General features: G+C 39.8%; 1 protein-coding gene across 1 annotated transcript in view; it reads left to right on the plus strand.

Moving 5' to 3' along the window:
• Positions 1-36: 36 nt before the first annotated feature.
• Positions 37-20,311, plus strand: part of abca5 (ATP-binding cassette, sub-family A (ABC1), member 5) — a 40,941-nt gene continuing 20,666 nt past the window's right edge. Inside the window, exons 1-13 of the mRNA XM_028567372.1 lie at positions 37-171; positions 1,071-1,240; positions 5,131-5,314; positions 6,020-6,193; positions 7,140-7,237; positions 9,999-10,225; positions 11,275-11,416; positions 12,447-12,635; positions 13,566-13,713; positions 14,548-14,725; positions 16,208-16,266; positions 17,702-17,988; positions 19,468-19,587. Of these exons, the coding sequence (XP_028423173.1) occupies positions 159-171; positions 1,071-1,240; positions 5,131-5,314; positions 6,020-6,193; positions 7,140-7,237; positions 9,999-10,225; positions 11,275-11,416; positions 12,447-12,635; positions 13,566-13,713; positions 14,548-14,725; positions 16,208-16,266; positions 17,702-17,988; positions 19,468-19,587 (1,989 nt within the window). The 5' untranslated portion in view covers positions 37-158. The remainder of the gene's footprint in view (positions 172-1,070; positions 1,241-5,130; positions 5,315-6,019; positions 6,194-7,139; positions 7,238-9,998; positions 10,226-11,274; positions 11,417-12,446; positions 12,636-13,565; positions 13,714-14,547; positions 14,726-16,207; positions 16,267-17,701; positions 17,989-19,467; positions 19,588-20,311) is intronic.

The following is a 20,311-nucleotide window of genomic DNA, read 5'->3' on the forward strand; positions in this document are numbered from 1 at the left end:
GAGACCAGATCTGATTGGTTAACGTCACATCTATATTTGACAGGCGGAAGTAGCGACGTAAAGAAACGGGAGAATTCGTTTTAGCGGAGTTTACTTGACATAAAAACCAAATGTAATGTAAGGCCGTTGAACCATACGTTGAGGAAAGATATGACTTAATGTATTTCATACGTGAGTATATGAAAGTTTGTTTGTATCATTGTATTTGTGTGTTTTCCATCGGCTGTGTTGCTGTAGCTTGCTAGCTTGACTCCTTCGCTTGTCAGCGTTCAGTGCGTTAGCTCAGGCGAGCAGCACACACGTCTAATATCTGGCTTTTCATGATAACTAGCTAAATGCTGATTTGACAGGTACATTTGCGGCACGCTTTACCGAAAGCCGCTTTACGAACATGTGGTAGTGCCGTTGTTGTCAACACGATTTCTGTTACTGGGCTCCAAAGTCCAGCCAGTGAGCACAGCGTCGCCCCGGTGAGCAGCTCCGAGGCGACGGGAGGAAACGCTATAGCTTGCTGCCTATCTGAGAGAATATGAGGTAGATTTAAAGCGATGTTTCATCTAGTGTATCTTTGTTAGACATGCATGCAAATGAAGGAACTCAATTTAATGCACACATTGCAACCGTCAGCAGTCTTTGCAAGAGAAAGGGCTTATACCACATTAGTGCTATACGAAAATGTATTGGACGTTGTTACAAATCCCTCCATCCGTGATCCATGACTACATTACTGTCGAAAAAATCTATCAAAGCAATGGTGAAAGTATGTGAATTTGTAGCTAGCATGTACTCAAAATCTGTAATTCTACAGCAACATAACATTGATGTAGGCCTATTTGAATTGTTTGCTAAATTTTAGTAATGTAGGAAATGCAACTTTTTGAAGCACTGAATACTTATGAAGCCATTGTGTTTGAAATGGCTCAATGGTTCACTGTAATAAAAAAAGGGTGGCATTTGCTGACCAAAACTCAAAGTTGTACTGCTTTCATTGTTTTGTTCTATAAATTTAGCTTCTGTTATAAAACCATAAAGTATATATATTTTTTTTCTTTTCCTAATTTTACTTGCAGCTGAGGCCAGCATTAGGGAGACTACTTCTCGTCCGTACGTCATCCAGATGAGGCATGCTGGAAGTATGCAGCCCATGTATAGGAGAGATGCTGGAGTCTGGCACCAAACAAAGAGTCTTCTCTACAAGAATCTGCTCATCAAATGGAGGACCAAGCAGCAAAGTCTTCAGGTGCTTAGTTTGCAGCAGACCCATATGAATCTGTTCAGTTTCATTTAGTTGTTCGGTTGCTGTGACATTTCATTGCCCACAATTGTCATGCAGCAAAATCAATATTTACAGTGTTCAGCATAAGTGAATACACCCATGCTAAAGCTGACTAAAAAGAGGAATAAAAAAAATAATCTTTTGGAAATTGATCTTAATGCCTTAATTAAAAAAATGAGGAAAAATCCAACCTTTAAGGACACAATTTTCTTTGTGAAAGAATATTGTATCGTAAATAAATAAATAAATAAATATTCTTCCTTAAAATACAGGGGGCATAAGCATAGACACCCCTATGTTAAATTCCCATAGAGACAGGCAGATGTTTATTTTTAAAGGCCAGTTATTTCATGGATCCAGGATACTATGCATCCTGATAAAGTTCCCTTGGCCTGTGGAATTAAAATGGCCCCCCCACATCATCACATACCCTTCACCATACCCCCACATCATCACATACCCTTCACAATACCACCACCCCCCCCCCCATCATCATATACCCTTCACCATACCCCCACATCATCACATACCCTTCACCATACCCCCACATCATCACATACCCTTCACCATACCCCCACATCATCACATACCCTTCACCATACCCCCCCCCCCCATCATCACATACCCTTCACCATACCCCCACATCATCACATACCCTTCACCATACCCCCACATCATCACATCACACCATAGCCCCACATCACCATAGCCCACCATACCCCCATCATCACATACCCTTCACCATACCCCCACATCATCACATAGCCTTCACCATACCCCCACATCATCACATAGCCTTCACCATACCCCCACATCATCACATAGCCTTCACCATACCCCCACATCATCACATACCCTTCACCATACCCCCACATCATCAAATACCTTTCACCATACCCCCACATCATCAAATACCCCCCCCATCATCACATACCCTTCACCATACCCCCCATCATCACATACCCTTCACCATACCCCCCCATCATCACATACCCTTCACCATACCTAGAGATTGGCATGGTTTTATTTCAGTTAGACTTAGACTTCTCTTTATTGATCCTTTTGGGATGACTCCTGCAAGGAAATTAGATTTCCAGCAGCTGATTTTAGCAACAAAACACTCTTTAAATAAGGCGGTGTAAAAAAACACAGTATATTTAAAAAAAAAAACTACAGTGTAACAATAAACTTTTAGCTAAATATTTTTACAAAAGATAAACAAACGGTAAACAACAATAAACTACAGATAAATAAAGATAGATATATAGGACTGTGTATGGTATTGTGTTATTATACAGGTAATACATTATATTTAGCATAAATTAGTAGTTAAGAGCAGTTAGAATGTCCAGGTATGTATGTGAGTAGATTATTAATAATGTATTGCACAGTGAATGGATGAGTGGCTACCACTCCTTCCCTTCCTTCCTGTTAGCGTAACCGCTGGTTTTATTGGCATTGAGAGATGATTTTATGGAAAGTACCCCATGCCAATCTCTAGTTATGGTGAAGGGTATGTGATGATGTGGGGCTATTTTTGTAATTAAGGCATTAATATCAATTTCCAAAGATGTTTTTTTTTTTTTTTATTCCTCTTTTTAGTCAACTTTAGCATGGGTATATTCACTTATGCTTAGCACTGTAGTTTGTGCTATGGAGCAATAATAGTAGGTGTAGAAGGAACAAGGCTTGTGCAGTTGTTGAAATGAGAACCTAATGCCGGTAGTTTATGATATAATTATAGATTAACTCATTTTTATTTCTTTGTTACTCGCTTACATTTATATACTGTATATATCTGTCAATTTATTTAAACAGCCCTTGGTTTCTGTTAATTCTGTAACTCTGTTTTACCCCTCACAGTTAAAGTAGGAAAGAAATATGTGTTGACAGGTTGGTTTATCTCGCGATGCGCCGTTATTTTGCATTCCGCACACATTTTCTCAAGGATAGCACTCTGTCTTTGTCCATATGATGTCTGGATGAGAGAGCTCTCTGTTGTTGTTGTTCCAGGAAAACCTCAGCTAGAGTTAATAAGTCTGATAATGTGGTCATTTCTTTTTACGCCTGTGGCTGCTCCAGTGCAACAAAAAATAACAGCACCCAAATCTCTTGTCCTTGTTAAAGGACTCGTTAATAAATAGACAATATACAATTAGATTTGGGCATTAAATACAAAAACTTGGCTTGTGCATCCTCTCCGTTCCAATCTCTTTTGTTTGTCGGACCATGCATTTTTCATCGGGCTTGAAGTTGCACTGATGCATTTTTAATGTCTCTGTGTATCAACTTTACTTTCGAGAGGTAGCCCCGAGGGACCTCCTGCAGCTTCCTCAACAGCCGTTAGGAAAGTCCAGGATTTTCTCGAAGCTGCAGTGCGATTTAATGTGGCTTGTTTACTTCATGCCAGAGATGCCAACCGTTTGTCACTGGCTGCTTGAGCTCAGGTGACCGTTTAGCCTGGGTTACTCTAAAATGGTGGCCTTGTTAGTTTGTAAGGAGAAGCTATGCTGTTTGGAGCATGAAGTGTTTACTAAATGGGATTTTCATTATATTGTGCACATAGATAATCCCAGGTGAACCAAATCTAATCGAGTTTTCCCAGTGGAACCCTGTCAACCGCAAGCCTTAAAATAGCTCTTGGTCAAAAAATGTGTAAAAGCCTGACAAGCTCTGGAATCGGCTCTTGACATGCCAATGACTCCCAATTGATTGACTGTGTGGCACAAGGTCAAGCTGTAGCATGTTGTTTATGGATCAGAGGAGAGCGAGAGTGGTTCTTCGTCATTAGAGCTCCGAACACAGGCAACATTGACAAATCCCCCATCCCTACCCACCCAGACAAACATCAAGAAAAGATGACACAGTAACTACAATGTTCCCGTGCAATCAACAAAATAGACCATAAACCTTGCTCAATGGTGTTTTTGAGCCCCCAACGTCGACTTCAAGGCACCTAACCCTTTTATGTGGAGATAGATTGGGATTGCCGGGGCATTTATTTTCATAACTCTATATATATATTTTAATTTTTTTTATTTTGTAAAGTCTCCAGGAGAGAGGCCAAGTCAGGTGTGCAGGTGACCTTTTATTTAAAGTTTTATTCTCCCGCTGTCCGTCCTGTCCAGTGGTTCTTTTAACCTGCCTTTAATATCTTGCAGTCTTTTAAACAGATTTTTTTTTTATATAACCGAACTTTGCTTTTTAAGGAGGTTTTAAAGTGTTTTAATTAGTGCTGTCAGTTAAAGGCGTTATTAAGCAGCGCTGATTGGAAGGTGACGTTGGGGGCTGAAAACACCAAACACCATAAACCTTAATCAAAGTAAACATATGTAGAAATGACAACACCATAAGCCCATCCTACACGTCTCTCCCCAGCACAAAGCTTCCTAGGAGCCCTCCAGAAAGCTCAGCTACTTTCCCCATTTTCTAGTCTGGACATCCAATCTGGCAAACCCTTTTTATATAACTTTTTTTCAAACGCTGCCACCCTAGCCATCTAACAAGCCCACTCCTGGATTGATGGCACCCCTTCATTCTTCCATCCTCCTAAAATAATCGATAGTCTGGCTATCATTAAACTAGTCAGGACCCAGCTTCTTACTGTATGTGCTTATCCATCCCGTTTAGGATTGACCCATCTCACAGAACAAATTATTATTATATTATTATTATTTCTTGGAAATGAAAATAAGCCATTTACGTCTGGATCCATGTTCTAAGCCTCAGCTTTGACCAAATCCAACTGGGAGGAGATGCCAGCTGACACCGAATATGTTGAAGATATATTACATCACCCCTGGGGTGTCAGGGTTTTCTCATCAGTTGTTCCTTTTGTGTGTCTGTCTTTGCAGGAACTGATCCTACCCCTGCTACTGTTGGGTCTCCTGGTACTCATCAGCACCCTGAATCCTCACGTTTATTATGGAGGCATCAGCACTATGGAGCTGGAGCGTGACGACCACTTCAAGGGCCTGGGCTACACTCCCATCACTAATGTCACCAACCACATCATGGAAGAGGTGGCCCAGGAGATGCGTAAGTGTCTGAGAATCCTCTCGTCCTTTAAATTTGCACCTACAGTACAAGACCCCTACCCTGGAAATCCAGAGTTCTTGCGAGAGCACAATTTTGAATTTGCTCAGCGAGTCACTCTGGCATTGAGTAATGATGCTCATTAACTATTTTTTTTAGCTACATATTTCACCTTCTACCACCTAAATAAATAAATAAATGAAAAATACACTGAAAATAGAACATTTTGTTCTTAAAACAATCTGTGATATGTAACATTATTCCAGCATTTATCTAATGAAAAACAGTAAATATAAAAAATGAAAAGAGGAATACAAAATGTTGAACCAAATGTTAAACCAAACATTCAACTAAATATATCAGTCGATTATTCGTGGTCTTCACGATTAGCTAATCGCATTCTATTAAGTCGCAATTTCGATTTGAAAGGGTTAATCTTTCACCCCTAATTACAATGAATAAATACATACAATACAATGCCCCTCCCATACTGTATTGTGTGTATATGTATATGTGTGTGTGTGTGTGTGTGTGTGTGTATATATATATATATATATATATATATATATATATATATATATATATATATATATATTTATATTTATTCAAAAACCAACCTTAATCATAAAACAAGGGCAGGTAGTTTGTGATAATCAAATAAATTGCATCTTTGTAAACACACACGTTTTATTCTCTCTGTGTTTGCAGAACTCCAGGATCATCTGGAGATGTTTGCCAGCGAGGAGGACCTGGAGAACGCCAGTCTGTATGAGCCTTCCAGCTACGTCGGTGTTGTGTTCACGGACAGCTCAGCCACGTCGTACAGGCTGCGCTTCCCCTACAACAGGCTGCCCTTACCCAGCGATTACACAGAATCTATCGGTAAAGTCTAACAGGATTTTCTTTATTTTGCCTTCTTCGCTACACTACAAAGACAATATATTTGCTCAGTTTGAACATTAAATATCTTGTCGTTGTAGCGTATTTAATTGAATATAGGTTGAAAAGGATTTGCAAATCATTGTATTGTTTTTTTCCGTTTTACACAACGTCCCAACTTCATTGGAATGGCGGTTTGTATATACGTAAATATTTTTCCTGAAAAGTTTTCAGTCCTCCCTCTATTTAAACCTATCCTGAAGAGCACATTTGAAATGGATTCAGTTACCGGTGAACAGACTGCAGGCTCCATGACTGCAAAGCAAAACCTAATTTTTAGAACATTTTACAGATTATACTTGAAATACAGAATTACGTAAACCTTCACATACACTACACACTGCCTAGGAGGCCTTTGGTTTAAAAACTCCATGCTGAAGCATTTAATAGCATACAATGCCTTTTTATTGTCACTATACACATGTACAATGAGATTAAAAGCAACTCATTTTCCAGGGTCAACATGTAGGTAAAATAAATATAACATGAAATAAAATAAGTAGTGCAAAAAAGGGGGTAAGGTGCACAGTCCTGAGACGCTATAAACCTATATAAAAAATAAAATGGTTTTATATACAGTGTGATAAGCAGTGTGGGTTATTGCACATTACTTGAATATTGCCAAATAGTGGTGATCCTATTCAATGAGTAATAGATATTACTAATAAGATATATCATATATTGAATGCACTCATACTATGTAGGTAATTAGTTATCAATAAGTTGATATGTAAGGAATAATGTCCGCGTCAGGTGACATTGAGTTGGCAGTTGGGGGGGATAAGTGTGTATTGAATGTGAGGAAACACAGAGCTGAAATATAAAGTGTTTGTCATTTATATCTGGCACACATAAAGCTTATGTTGTCGTTGTGTTTGTTTTCCTCCAGCCAACTGTTTCACCAGCTCGGTGAACTGCAGAGCAGCTAATTACTGGTACTCTGGCTTCATCCGCCTCCAGTCTCTGATCGATGCAGCTATCATCCAGGTGAGACAGACCGCAGATCAGCACAATACTCCCCCGTCTGAACCAACTCCACCTTTTAAAGAGGGAACAAAGATGCACTGCGAGTGTTGTTCAGAATAAGTTACTAGGGCCGAGACAATATGCTTTTGTCCCGATTTGGATTCTTTCGCGATAAATCGGAGCCGATTGGATTTGTATTGTGATTTTCATTCTTTGAGATTCTAGAAGTACTGCGATTCGATAGTGATGAGTATTGCGATTTTCTTTTCCTTCTTTAACAAAAACAGAAGTTGAATAATAAACTTCTAGAGATAATATATCAGGAGACATTTCTAAAAACAAATTGTTTTTTTTAAGGAGAATGCACATCATATGTCAGTCAGTCAGTCAGTCAGTATGACATTTATTTACTTTTGTAAAGGAGATTTTCTGCATTTCCTGTTTCCGGTCTGTTTTGCTGAAAAAGGATATGATGTAGTCGCCGTCAGCGGTAATGCATTAAAGTGATGGTTCGGAGTAATTTACCCTAGGGTCCTTTGCACCATGACCTCGAGCCAAACACCCCCCCCAGAAGCTTTTTTCACCTGGGTCTAACATTGGGAGAGTTAGCGTAGAGTAGCGTTAGCAGCTGAATAGCTTAGCGCAGGGAATAATGGACCCACGTTTATATCTCGTAAATGACCCCACTAATAATGCCCGAAATGATACCAAACTTCTACACTAGTACAAATAGGTTATGCACTCATAAAACGATGGATTGGAAAGTTTGTAAGTACACCAGAAGTTTATGAACACTTGCCTGCTGACTTCTGCTCTCTGTTGCTGCTACCTGCAGTAAGACGAGTGCTTAGGGAACGTCTACAAATTACTACACCGAAAAGAGATACAACAAAAATATTTATTAATTTAATGATTAAATAAGGTAATGTCTCCAAACTTACCTCAGTTATTACTTGTCTCCTGCTAGTTAAACTACAGCACTTAGTTAAAAAAAAAAACTTAAATTAAAAAACATTTTTGTTGCATCTCTTTTCGGTGTTGTAATTTGTAGACAGCACTAAGAACTCGTCTTACAGCAGCAACAACAACAGCAGAGAGCAGAAGCCAGCAGGCAAGTGTTATTTACATAAACTTCTGGTGTACTTACAAACTTTCCAATCCATCGTTTTATGAGTGCATAACCTATTTGTACTAGTGTAGACCTTTGGTATCATTTCGGGCATTATTAGTGGGGTCATTTAAGAGATACAAACGTGGGTCCATTAGCCCCTGCGCTAAGCTATTCAGCGGCTAACGCTAACTCGCCCAATGTTAGACCCAGGTGAAAAAAGCTTCTGGGGGGGTGTTTGGCTCGAGCTCATGGTGCAAAGGACCCTAGGGTAAATTACTCCGAACCATCACTTTAACAGAAAATATTGGTCAATTCTGAAATCACGATTATTGAACTTATTTAATTACTCATTGACTTTTGGAAAGATGTTGCATTTACAAGAGTTGAAGCTATAGTGCGTAGTTTCCCTTAATACTTTTCCCATTGAACTTTTTGAATTCCGCTTAAAATAAATAATACAAAAAATATAATCAAATGTTGGCTGAGTGAGTTTCAGCCTTCAGGAGGGGTGAAGGTCCAGGGGGGCGTCGGACTGGGGTGGGAAAAGGGTACTGAGTACCCAAGGCCCTCATGTGAGGAGGGCCCAAAAAGATGCTAGAATGAATAGCTGTGGATGCGGGGAGGGGCCCATAGAAAATGCCTTTCTACAGGGCCCAGAATTTTCTGCGCGTGTCATTCAGAACACAAGACATAAGAGTTCACTTGCAAAACGTAACGTGCAAAATAATAGTTTTTCTCCATTACGTTGCTTTTGTGATTGTTAGGAGCCAATATCGAAATTTGATTAATTCCACAGCCCTAGTTCAAGTACAGTCCGATCTAATGTAGTGCTGAATGGAGAAGTTGGTTATTTGGTTTGTAAAAATAGAAAGAAATGTTGATAAGTAAGGGTGTGACGAGATCTCGCGAGATTAAAACGTGACGAGATTTCTCGTCGAGGTGAAAAGTTGTCTCGTGAGGCGATGTTATGTCAGCGTGATGGAGCGTGAAATTACTATTGAAGATCCCCCCTGCCACTTTTAAATCATTTGTGTGGCAACATTTTGGTTTTCCTGCGGAAATAATAAACGGCGAAAGAGTGACAGACAAGACGAACGCAATATGTAAACATTGTAAGAAAAAAATGCCGTATACCGCGGCTAACACGAGCACTATGCAAAAACACTTACACCACAGCTCTCTACTAACTACTGCACCCGCGACGAAAACATTAAAAGGGCAAACAACTCTAAAAGCCTTTGCATCTCTGCCACCGGTAAGTGCAAGAGCCACGGCAATAACGAGGGACATAGGCGTTTTCATTGCAGCTGATATGAGGCCATTTTCTCTGGTGGAAAATGTTGGATTTCGGCGACTCCTCCACACACTGGAAACGAGGTACGTCATCCCATCACGCGCGCATTTAACTCGCACTGTAGTCCCAAACCTCTACAAAGAAGCCAAGGTCAGTTGAATAAAAAAACTATTTTCCATTCATATATTTCATCATTGAGGATTTCTTTACATTTTTTTGAAAAATCTCGTCTCGTTCTCGTGAACCCAATCTCGTGATGGGTCTCGTCTCGTGGAGTAAGTGTCTCGTCACACCCCTATTGATAAATGAATGTATAATGCAGATAGTCATCACTTCCAGTCCTATTTTGATTCTAACGATCCCTCTGTCGTGTCCAGATGCAGACAAAGCGCTCAGTGTGGAGCGAGATGGGCCTGAAGGTCGTAATGATGGGTCAGCCGGGCTCGGTGGAGGTGCAGAAATTCCCCCACGCCCTCATCTCCATCTACCTGGTACTGGCCTTCACACCCTTCGTCACCTTCCTCATCGTCAACGTGGCGGCGGAGAAGGAGCATTGCCTCAAAGACACCATGACCATGATGGGACTCTACAACACGTCTTTCTGGTGGGTGACAAACCCGCGTCGGTCGCTGCACAGTGTTTCCTTTAGGATCGCTGTTCAGAATCCCATCTATCTTCCAAAATGTAACGCTCGTATTCCAAACGAATAGTGCTGGAAGCTGCGTGGCATTTTGTCTGGTTTACCTGGGTGTTGTGTCCAGTGTGACTTAACGTTAGATCCGCAGCCCGGAAACTAATCAACATGTGAATAGAGATGCATTTACACGGGGGGGGGGTAAATAGCCGATAAACTGGCTCAAATGAATACGGACGGCCATCCAATTATAACGACCTCATCCACATTGTCGAAATCATTTAGATATTGACAATCTTTTAGATAACAGGAGCCTGTGATGTACTGTAGCCATCCTAACACACCACCTTAACGCCTTTTTCTAGTCTCCCGTTTCACTCTCCACAACGCTGTCTTCGGGCAAAAAGTCACGTCGTGAGATCGTTAACAGTTAGCTAGGTAGCATGTTTATGTTTCTTTTGGTGTCTGCGTTTCAAGTAGAGTGCGGATCCAGCCGCATTTTTCTGTCCGAGCCCGGCCCGAGTCCGACAGAGCTGTAACCGAGCCCGGCCCGAGCCTGTATTAAGTTATTTATGTCCGAGCCCGACACAGCTACATTCAAAAAGATTTTCTCATGCTAATAACACGTGTACGTTTGTAGGAAAGCATTCGGAAATGTCAACAGATGAGCGCATCAGCGCACACAGGACAACAAGCGCACGTTAACAAAGGCGCGCACCTACGCTTTTTTAAATTTAAAATGTTCAATGCCTTATCGCGCTGATGTGACCGAGCCCGACTCGAACATCATTTCTAAATATCTGTCCGAACCCAGCCCACGACTAAATTGTGCGTCTGCCCTATTTCTGATACCGTGGCGGCAGAAATGTTGCCATGGCGGGCCGCCACTACAAAATCAACATCAACACTGCTGTAGCTTCTGACACTTGTTTCGTTTTTTTTTTATTCTATGGAAATAATCCGTAATAACTTCCTTTCTGTGTGATTGTTTACATGCTTAAGTTGTTGTTATTGAACAGGTTGTCATGGGGCCTTCTGTACGCCGCTCTGGTGACCACCATGTCCGTCCTGATGTCCATCATCGCTACGTACACGGCTCTGTTCCCCAACAGTGACTTCTTTGTGGTCTTCCTTCTCATCTTCCTCTATGGGATATCATCGGTGAGTAGAGCTGCGATGGAGGGAAAGACTAGAGAATATAAGGAATCTATTTTATGCTAATTAATGCTCCAAAGTTGGGCGAAATTTGTGTGTTTACCATCTCTGCATCCCACCCTCTGCACTAAAGAAAAGTTTCTATATAACTTAATATTCTTCATTATGCACCATAGAGGGTTCCTTGTAGGGCTGCACAATTAATTGCAATTTTATCAAAATCGCAATATGAACTAGTGCAATATCCAAATCGCAGGGGGGTGCAATATTTGTTAAAGGCAAAATATGTGTCTAACCATTCTAAAATAAAGTGTTGTGGTGCTGCAGAGACATCTCGGCCTACAAATTGTATCCTACACACTAAAGAAAAAAATCTTTGTTTGGTACAGATCCTCACAAAAATCAGACGTAAATTTTTTTTTTTTAAATATATATATTTTTTCAATGAAAATGAGAATAATCATACAAAAATGATTATTCCCTCCAATACCATGACTCATATCGCAATATCAGTCAAAATAATCGCAATTAGATATTTTCCTCATATCGTGCAGCCCTAGTTCCTTGTACAATTTACAGTAGAAGTTCTCTGAATTTATTTTCCATACCAAGCAAAATTGGTTTTGTAATTGAAATATCCGTAATCAAATCGATATTGAAACAAATCAAATCTAAAATCAAGTTGAATTTGAACCTCGTGAATCGGAATCAAATCGATTTCAGGAAAGCCGTGGCAATACCCAGCCCTAGTTGCGTTGTGCGTTCTAGGAAAGATCATTTGGAACTCATTGCAGCATCACAAGCATGACATTTTCTAAAATGTTTGCTTATCTTGGAAGCTGATTTATTCCCAACCTGTTAGAAATGGATTGATAACTAACCCCAATACAGTAAACGTTAAACTAGTATGTTTAAACTGGAGGTTTTTATTCACAGCACTGTTCAGTTAAGTCGGTGCTCTCTGCATAACAACATTGAGGGTGGTAGTCATGGAAATACTGATTTTCTCTCTCTCTCTCTCTCTCTCATGTCACAGATCTTTTTTTCCTTCATGCTGACTCCGTTATTTAAGAAGCCCAAGTTTGCCAGCACGGTGGGCTCCATGCTGACGGTGGTGTTTGGCTGCCTCTCACTCTTCACCGTGCTGATGAAGGACTTCCCGCAGCCGCTGGTCTGGCTTCTCTGTCTGCTCTCCCCCAGCGCCTTCTCAATCGGGATCGCACAGGTACCAAACGCACACTACGCTCCACTGGTCATCTCTATATGATGACCAGTATATGCCGTGTCATGAAATAACCTGGTTGGCCAAGAAATGTCTCCAGGAATGTAGTTAGTACCCTGCTTGCCGGTATTGTTCCCCTCCCATGATGCTTTGCTTTCACCAGGGTCCATTTCCATCCATTTCTGCAGTTGTCGTCTTGTGACTTAGTTTTTGTCTGTGGCTTTAATTACGAGCCTCGACAGTGACACACATTGTTTCTCCTTGTGAGTCTGTATCATCATTCCAACATGTGGTCCTGGAGACATGCTTTAAGGGGAACTACCACAGAGGCCATTTTGAGTACTTTGCCAGGTGTTTGTGTCTGCAGACAGATTTTGTTACCAAGGTAGTGCTGCAACTTGCAAGATAGTCTTACAGATACTAACTTTACAGACTATGTATTTTGGATCAAAATAAAGTCGGAGTTTGCAAATGGATGCGGTCCGAGCAAGTGTGCCAGAAACCGCAGGGTAGGAAGTAGTAAAGGGCCTCCCATATGCCCATGGCCCAAATTGGCATCCTGGCTATTGTGCAGTCCCATTGCAAGATGGTCTCTGGTTTGTTTTGAATTTAAAGACATTTTGAATAGTTTTTGCTACACATATTTATGAAAACCAAAAATATTTATTTTTTGACAAAATAGTTTGCATGAAGTTGTAGATTAGGTTGTTCCCGTTGCTTGCTAAAGAACATATACAAGTATAAGAACCAGTAACTAACTCTGAGACCTTAACATACTATCCTTTGACCACAGATGCTTCTGATTTTGATATTGCATATGTCTGTTTGCTTAAATGTAAATTGGGAGCCATGCAGTTATTGAAAAATTACACACATTGTGGGGGAATTTAATCGTGGCCACAGGAAATTGATGTGTGTTTGTGTACACGTTAGGTGGTTTACCTGGAGGCCCAGGGAGATGGTGCTGTGTTTTCCTCCCTGGCCAACGGCCCTCATCCTCTTTACGTGCCCCTGTTCATGCTGGTTGTGGACTGCATCCTCTACCTTCTGTTGGCTGTCTACCTGGACCAGGTCCTGCCTGGTGAGTGTACACACACACACACACACATGCACACACATGCACACACACACACACAATAACTCAATATAATTTAAGTCTACTTTAATACTATTAGTTGTATTAGTTCTGCAGCAGCAGAAAGTTTCACCGTGCGATCACTTAAGAATAAGATAAGAGGGCTGCAGCTAACGATTATTTCCGTTGTCCATTTATCCGTCGATTATTTTCTCGAATAATGGATTAGTTGTTTGGTCTATTAAAGCAACACTAGAGAACTTTTCCTCTTCGGTCCCCCTACAGATTGGAAGCGGAATTGTCCATTGTAGTTTTTTATGTCTCATTCAAACTACAGATCCGCTACCTGAGCTGGCAAACTTGCGCCGGCAAAGCAAATGCAGAAGTGCCGTTCACCCTGTTACGAGTTGATGAACCACTGAAACTGTTTTGGAAACATTATTTTTAAGTTACAAAAAGTTCTCTAGTGTTGCTTTAAATGTCAGAAAATGTGGATCAGCATTTCCCAAAGCCCAAGATGACGTCCTCAAATGTCTCATTTTGTCCACAACTCAAAGATATTCAGTTTACTGTCACAGAGGAGAGACAAAACTTTTTTTTTTCCACATTTTTCATATTGCCATTTTACAAGCTGAGATCAGAGAATTTTAACTTGTCTTACTTAAAAAAAAAACGATTAAGCAATTATCAAAATAGTTGCCGTTTTAATTCAATAGTTGACAACTAATCGCTTAATTGAGTCATCTTTGCAGCTCTACACTTTAAGTGTAATCTTGAACCCTATGATTGTTTAGTATTACTATCATGTGTAATGCCTACTACATGTTGTCTGAAATGCAGGGGAGTTTGGAATTAAGAGGTCCTTGGTGTACTTCCTGAAGCCCTCCTATTGGTCCAAACGCAGTAAACGCTACGTTGAAGTGAACTCCGTGTACGATGCAGAGGCGAACGGTGCTCCTGGTGGGGACGAGTCGGTCGAGCCTGTTTCGCCGGAGTTCAGAGGGAAAGAGGCCATCCGGTAAAAGTCTGAACCTGCATATGAATCTCAATTTGGATGCACATTTCTGTTGCAATAAGTGCTTCCTGGAAATGCAGTTTGTTACATTTCTGTGTAGGTTTCTACAGTTTTATGGCGGCTGCTTTTGTAGCACCATCATTTCACTTTGGACAGCAAAAAAGTAATTCTGTTTTAGCATACCATGCACAAACTGTCTAAATCTATATAGGGCTGTGGGCGATATGGAGAAAATCAGATATCACGATATTCTTAAATTAGATTATTTTTTGGGCATATTTAGGCCTTTATTTGACAGGAGAGCTGAAGACATGAAAGGGGGAATGACATGCTGCAAAGGGCCGCAGGTCGGAGTCGAACCCGGGCCCGCTGCATTGTGGAGTAAACCTCTACAAATGGGCGCCCGCTCTACCAACTGAGCTATCCGGGCGCCCGACATATCACGATATCCTTGAGCAAATACATCAATGTCGATATTGCGACGACATTGTAGGGTTGAAAATTGGTGATTTCACAAAATATTTTTTTCAATGACATTTGAGATAATATTTTGGTAAACAAGTGAAATTATAAAGAAAAAGTAACGTGTTTTTTTCTCCAGCTCTATACTGACTCTGTTTACATGCATGCACAAAAAATAGTGTTACGTTAACCCTTGTGTTGTCTTAGTGTCAAATTTGACCCTTTTTCTAATTTCTTAAATGTTTTTTAGCATTTGACATTTTTTTTATCCTGACTGAACTTTGACATGTACCCTTTTGTGATGATCCTTCCTTTAATAATAGTCTAAATAATTAATAATTTCTGCTTTTTTAACTCAAGAATTATGTATAATTTCCTAGAAATTATGTTTATTGACCATGAATTCCAAAAATAGGTGTAAAACTAGTAATAAGTTGGTGTTAGCGGTGTTTATACATGGGAATTTAAAAAAAGTTTTAAACGTAAAAAAATGCGCCAAAAACAGCGTCAAAAGTGTTGAAAAAAGAGAGAAAAGGGTCAGAAAAAGTGTTGATCTTCAGTTTTGACCCAGCGAGTGCATGGTTCAGTGGAAGAGACAACACAAGGGTTAAAACAAATCTGCAATTCCTTAAATGATATTCCCTCAAAATGTTTCACAACAGATTTTCTGAGAAAATGTTAGTACATGCTTGTTGTTATCAATTTAGACAACGTCATTGTATATCACGACATCTCGATATATGATTTCATTATGATGTGATTCCATTGAAAGACGATACATTATCATATTGAATTATTGCCCAGCCTTATGTCTAAAGTATTCATTCAGAGGATGAGCCCTTTGATACTGAAGCATGAGGAGAGAAATGAAGGCTTGGAGAGTTTCCAGGCTCAGTTAAAGCCGAGGGGACCAGCCTGTAAGAGGACAGCTGCTCCTCATTCTGACACTGCTTCTGTGTTTACACTTAGTGGCGAAAAATAATTAAACATTCTTGATTGCTCCTGTGCCTCTTTCTCCGGCAGCATCAATAACATCCAGAAAGTGTACAAGGAGAAGGGCAACGTGGTGGAGGCTCTCAGAGGTGAGTCCTGAACACTTTCACATGATTGGTTCCTTTTTAAAGGCTTCTTAATTAGCAGATGTTGTGATTTGTTCTCACAGTACAAATTATTTGGCTTGCCCTTCCACAGTAAGTGTGTCCACTTACTGTGGCCTAAACAATATTCCAAAAATTGTGTGCAGTTATTTTTTTTATTTTTTATTTTTCTTATTCATTTAACACGATTCTTATGTCACGATACAATATTATTGCGATTTTAAAGATATTGCAATATTCTGCGATATATTGCAATTTATTACCTTTTTTTAGCTTCAAATTTTTTCAAATTATGTCCCCAAAAGAAAACTTTGTCAACATCTGTTTCATCTAAAAAGATATATGTCTCTGTTTGTTCATCTCACTTCAATTTTATTGCTGCAAAATGGGATTGTCAAGCAGACAAACTGACCAACACATATATCAGAAAAGATCCATACTTGGCGTCTGTGTATCTATACAGTATTGCCACGGAAAATATTGTGATACTATGCTGTATCGATTATTTTTTTTTTTTTTCCCCACCCCTTACTTTTAATATCTCTTGACCATTAAGGGTGAAAAAAATTATATATATATATATATATATATATATATATATATATATATATATATATATATATGTATATATATATATATATATATATATATATATATATATATATATATATATATATATATATATATATATATATATATATATATATATATATATATATATATATATATATATATATATATATATATATATATATATATATATATATATATATATATATATATATATATATATATATATATATATATATATGTATATATATATATATATATATATATATATATATATATATATGTATATATATATATATATATATATATATATATATATATATATATATATATATATATATATATATATATATATATATGTATATATATATATATATTTTTTATATATATATATATATATATATATATATATATATATATATATATATATATATATATATATATATATATATATATATATATATATATATATATATATATATATATATATATATATACCTACCTTTTGTGTGCAAAGCTATAATCAAAATGTCATTTAGTCAGAGGCTACACAACTGTGGTTAAGCAGAGAGAATAGACCGTTTTCCTTTTACGATTAGTCATGAAAAATCAATCTGCATGGATTGCCTGCAAGTTTTCATTTTGATTAAGCAGAAAAATGGTTTTCATGGTGTCCCAATGGTGGATCTAATTTGTTTTATTCCCTTCTCTTCTGTTGCCCATGCCTACACTGGAACATCAATGCTTCAACAATGTGCTGTCCATCCCAACTGTGTGTCTGTTCTTATGTTAATGTGCATTTTCTGATTCCACGGTGCCGTCCCTCTCTTCCTTTACATCCCCTCCCCAGGTTTGACGTTTGACATCTACGAGGACCAGATCACGGCTCTGCTGGGACACAGCGGGGCGGGAAAGACCACCCTCATGAACATCCTGTGTGGCATCTGCCCGCCCACTAACGGCTCGGCCACCATCTACAACTCCCCCGTAGCAGAGATTGCAGACGGGCCTGAAATGAAGCAGCTGGTGGGAATTTGCCCCCAGTTCAACATCATCTTTGATGTGCTCACTGTGGAGGAGCACCTCAGGATATTCGCAGCCATCAAAGGGATCCCGCCCTCCAACATCGATGCTGAGGTAATTAGGGCAGCAATTAACGATAATTTTAATTGTTTAATTGTCGGTTATTTTCTCCATTAAAGGTCCCATGGCATGAAAATTTCACTTTGAGGTTTTTTAACATTAATATGCTTTCCCCCAGCCTGTCTATGGTCCCCCAGTGGCTAGAAATGGTGATAGATCTAAACCGAGCCCTGGGTATCCTGCTCTGCCTTTTGAGAAAATGAAAGCTCAGATTGACCAATCAGGAATCTTCTCCTTATGACAGCAAGCAAGGTTACCTCCCCTTTCTCTGCTTTGCCCGCCCAGAGAATTTGGCCAACCCATGAGAGAGAGAGAGAGAGAGAGACATCATGGCTTTCAAACGAGAAAAGTGGCAGTTGGTCAAGGCCACACCCCCACCCTCCACCTTGCCTCCCCCCCCTCTCCTCCTCAATAGCTTCAGACACAGAAATGGCACATCCTAAGGAAAGCTCATTGTGGGACTGGCTCTAGTGGCTGTAATTCTGCACCAAGGCTGAATTTCAGGAAAGAGACTTCAGATACAGTATTAGGGGACCACTAAGGTCTATAGAAAAGCATCCAAAGAGCACCATGTCATGGGACCTTTAATGGATTAGTTGTTGGGTCTCTAAAATGTCAGAAAATGGTGAAAAATGTGGATCAGTGTTTCCCATAAAAGCCCAAGATGACGTCCTCAAACGTCTTTGTCCACAACTCAAAGATATTCAGTTTACTGTCACAGAGGAGAGAAGAAACTAGAAACATATTCACATTTAACAAGCTGCAATCTGAGAAGTTTTTACTTTTCTTTCATAAAAAAAATCACTCAATGACACGACTATCAAAATAGTTTGCAATTCATTTAATAGTTGACAACTAATCGACTGATCATTGCAGCTCTAGATGTGATGATCTAAACTAGCCTGGTTGACACCAGACCCTTCTCAGCTGTAACTGAGCGTGGGTCTGGGGAAGGTTCATTCACAGCCCATTTCCAAAGGGGCGTCACCAACGGAAGCCGCTCAAATGCCTCTGGGCGCAATTGGATAGTCCTTCAACCAATCAGACCAACGATCAGGGTGACGTAGCAGCGACCGCGGCATCAACCTGTGGTGGTGCTTCGGTGGCCGCCATGTTGAACGTAGACAAAAAGCTGCTCGCCATCGCTGTGCTATCGTCATCGTGTAAAGCCCGCCTCAACGGTTGTGATTGGTGCCTCGATTTGGAAAAATTGGAAATGGGCTTGAATGGGCTCTTGGACAGACGGACTTGCAGAGAAAATCTGAAATATGCTGGAAGTTCGTCAGGGTTTTCCCAGGGAAGATCTAAACACTTCTCGGTCTTGTTGGTTTTGTTTCAAGGCCTATTTTGTTCAACTTTTTGTCCAAAAATAGTTTAAATGCATGATCTTAGATGGCTTATTCAAAAATGCAGTGTGAGATTGACTGGTGAAACTGTTTGAGAGTGACAGGTAATTTCTCCCCCCCCTAATAGGTTACCAAAGTGCTGAAGGATCTGGATTTGGAGAAGATCATGACTGCTCAGGCCAAGAATCTGAGCGGAGGCCAAAAGAGGAAACTCTCCGTGGGTATCGCCATTCTTGGAGATCCTAAGGTACCTGGAGCGAGTGCTTTTTATACCATTAATCATTTCCTTGAATTTGATTTTGTGTGTATCCTGGTCTCACTCTGCCTCTAGTTATTAGTAATTCTCCCACCAGTCCTAGCAGTATAACCGCTTGGGTCCATTCTGAGCAGTCGGCCTTAGTGTTGGGTATCGTTTGGATACCTGTGCTAACTCAATACCTTTTTTAAAATGGTGCCAATGCCTGAACCAATACTTTTTAAAAAGATTTAAATAACTTTGAATGCACCACAAGACTGGTGAGGCAAGTAAACCTACCATCTGTGTTGTTTTTCTGACAACAGCAGCACTGTCGTACGTCCCGCTGTTGGAATCCTCTTCAGTGAAATACAGTCACACACACACACACACACAGTCGCACCGTTTAGCTGTCAGCATTTTAACCGTGTTTAATCCAGCTGCTAGCTAATGGTAGGCTAACGTTACCTGCTGTCAAGTGTAGTGTTAACTAGCGCCACGTGCAGTGGTGGAATGTAACCAAGTAAATTTACTCAAGTACTGTACTTAAAGGAGAACTCCGGGCAATTTTTACATTAATATTAATCGCTATAAATATGTGAGTACTGTCGATAGCAAAAAAAAAAACATCAGAATCGGTCTTAGCAAACTGGAGTTGCTGCAGCTAATGCCCATAGGTTCCAGTTAGTTAAAACTTAAGTTTTGGGGGCATAATGAGTGCCTTTAAGCCTCTTAA

Source organism: Perca flavescens, chromosome 21 (assembly GCF_004354835.1).
Source record: "Perca flavescens isolate YP-PL-M2 chromosome 21, PFLA_1.0, whole genome shotgun sequence".
NCBI lineage: Eukaryota > Metazoa > Chordata > Actinopteri > Perciformes > Percidae > Perca > Perca flavescens.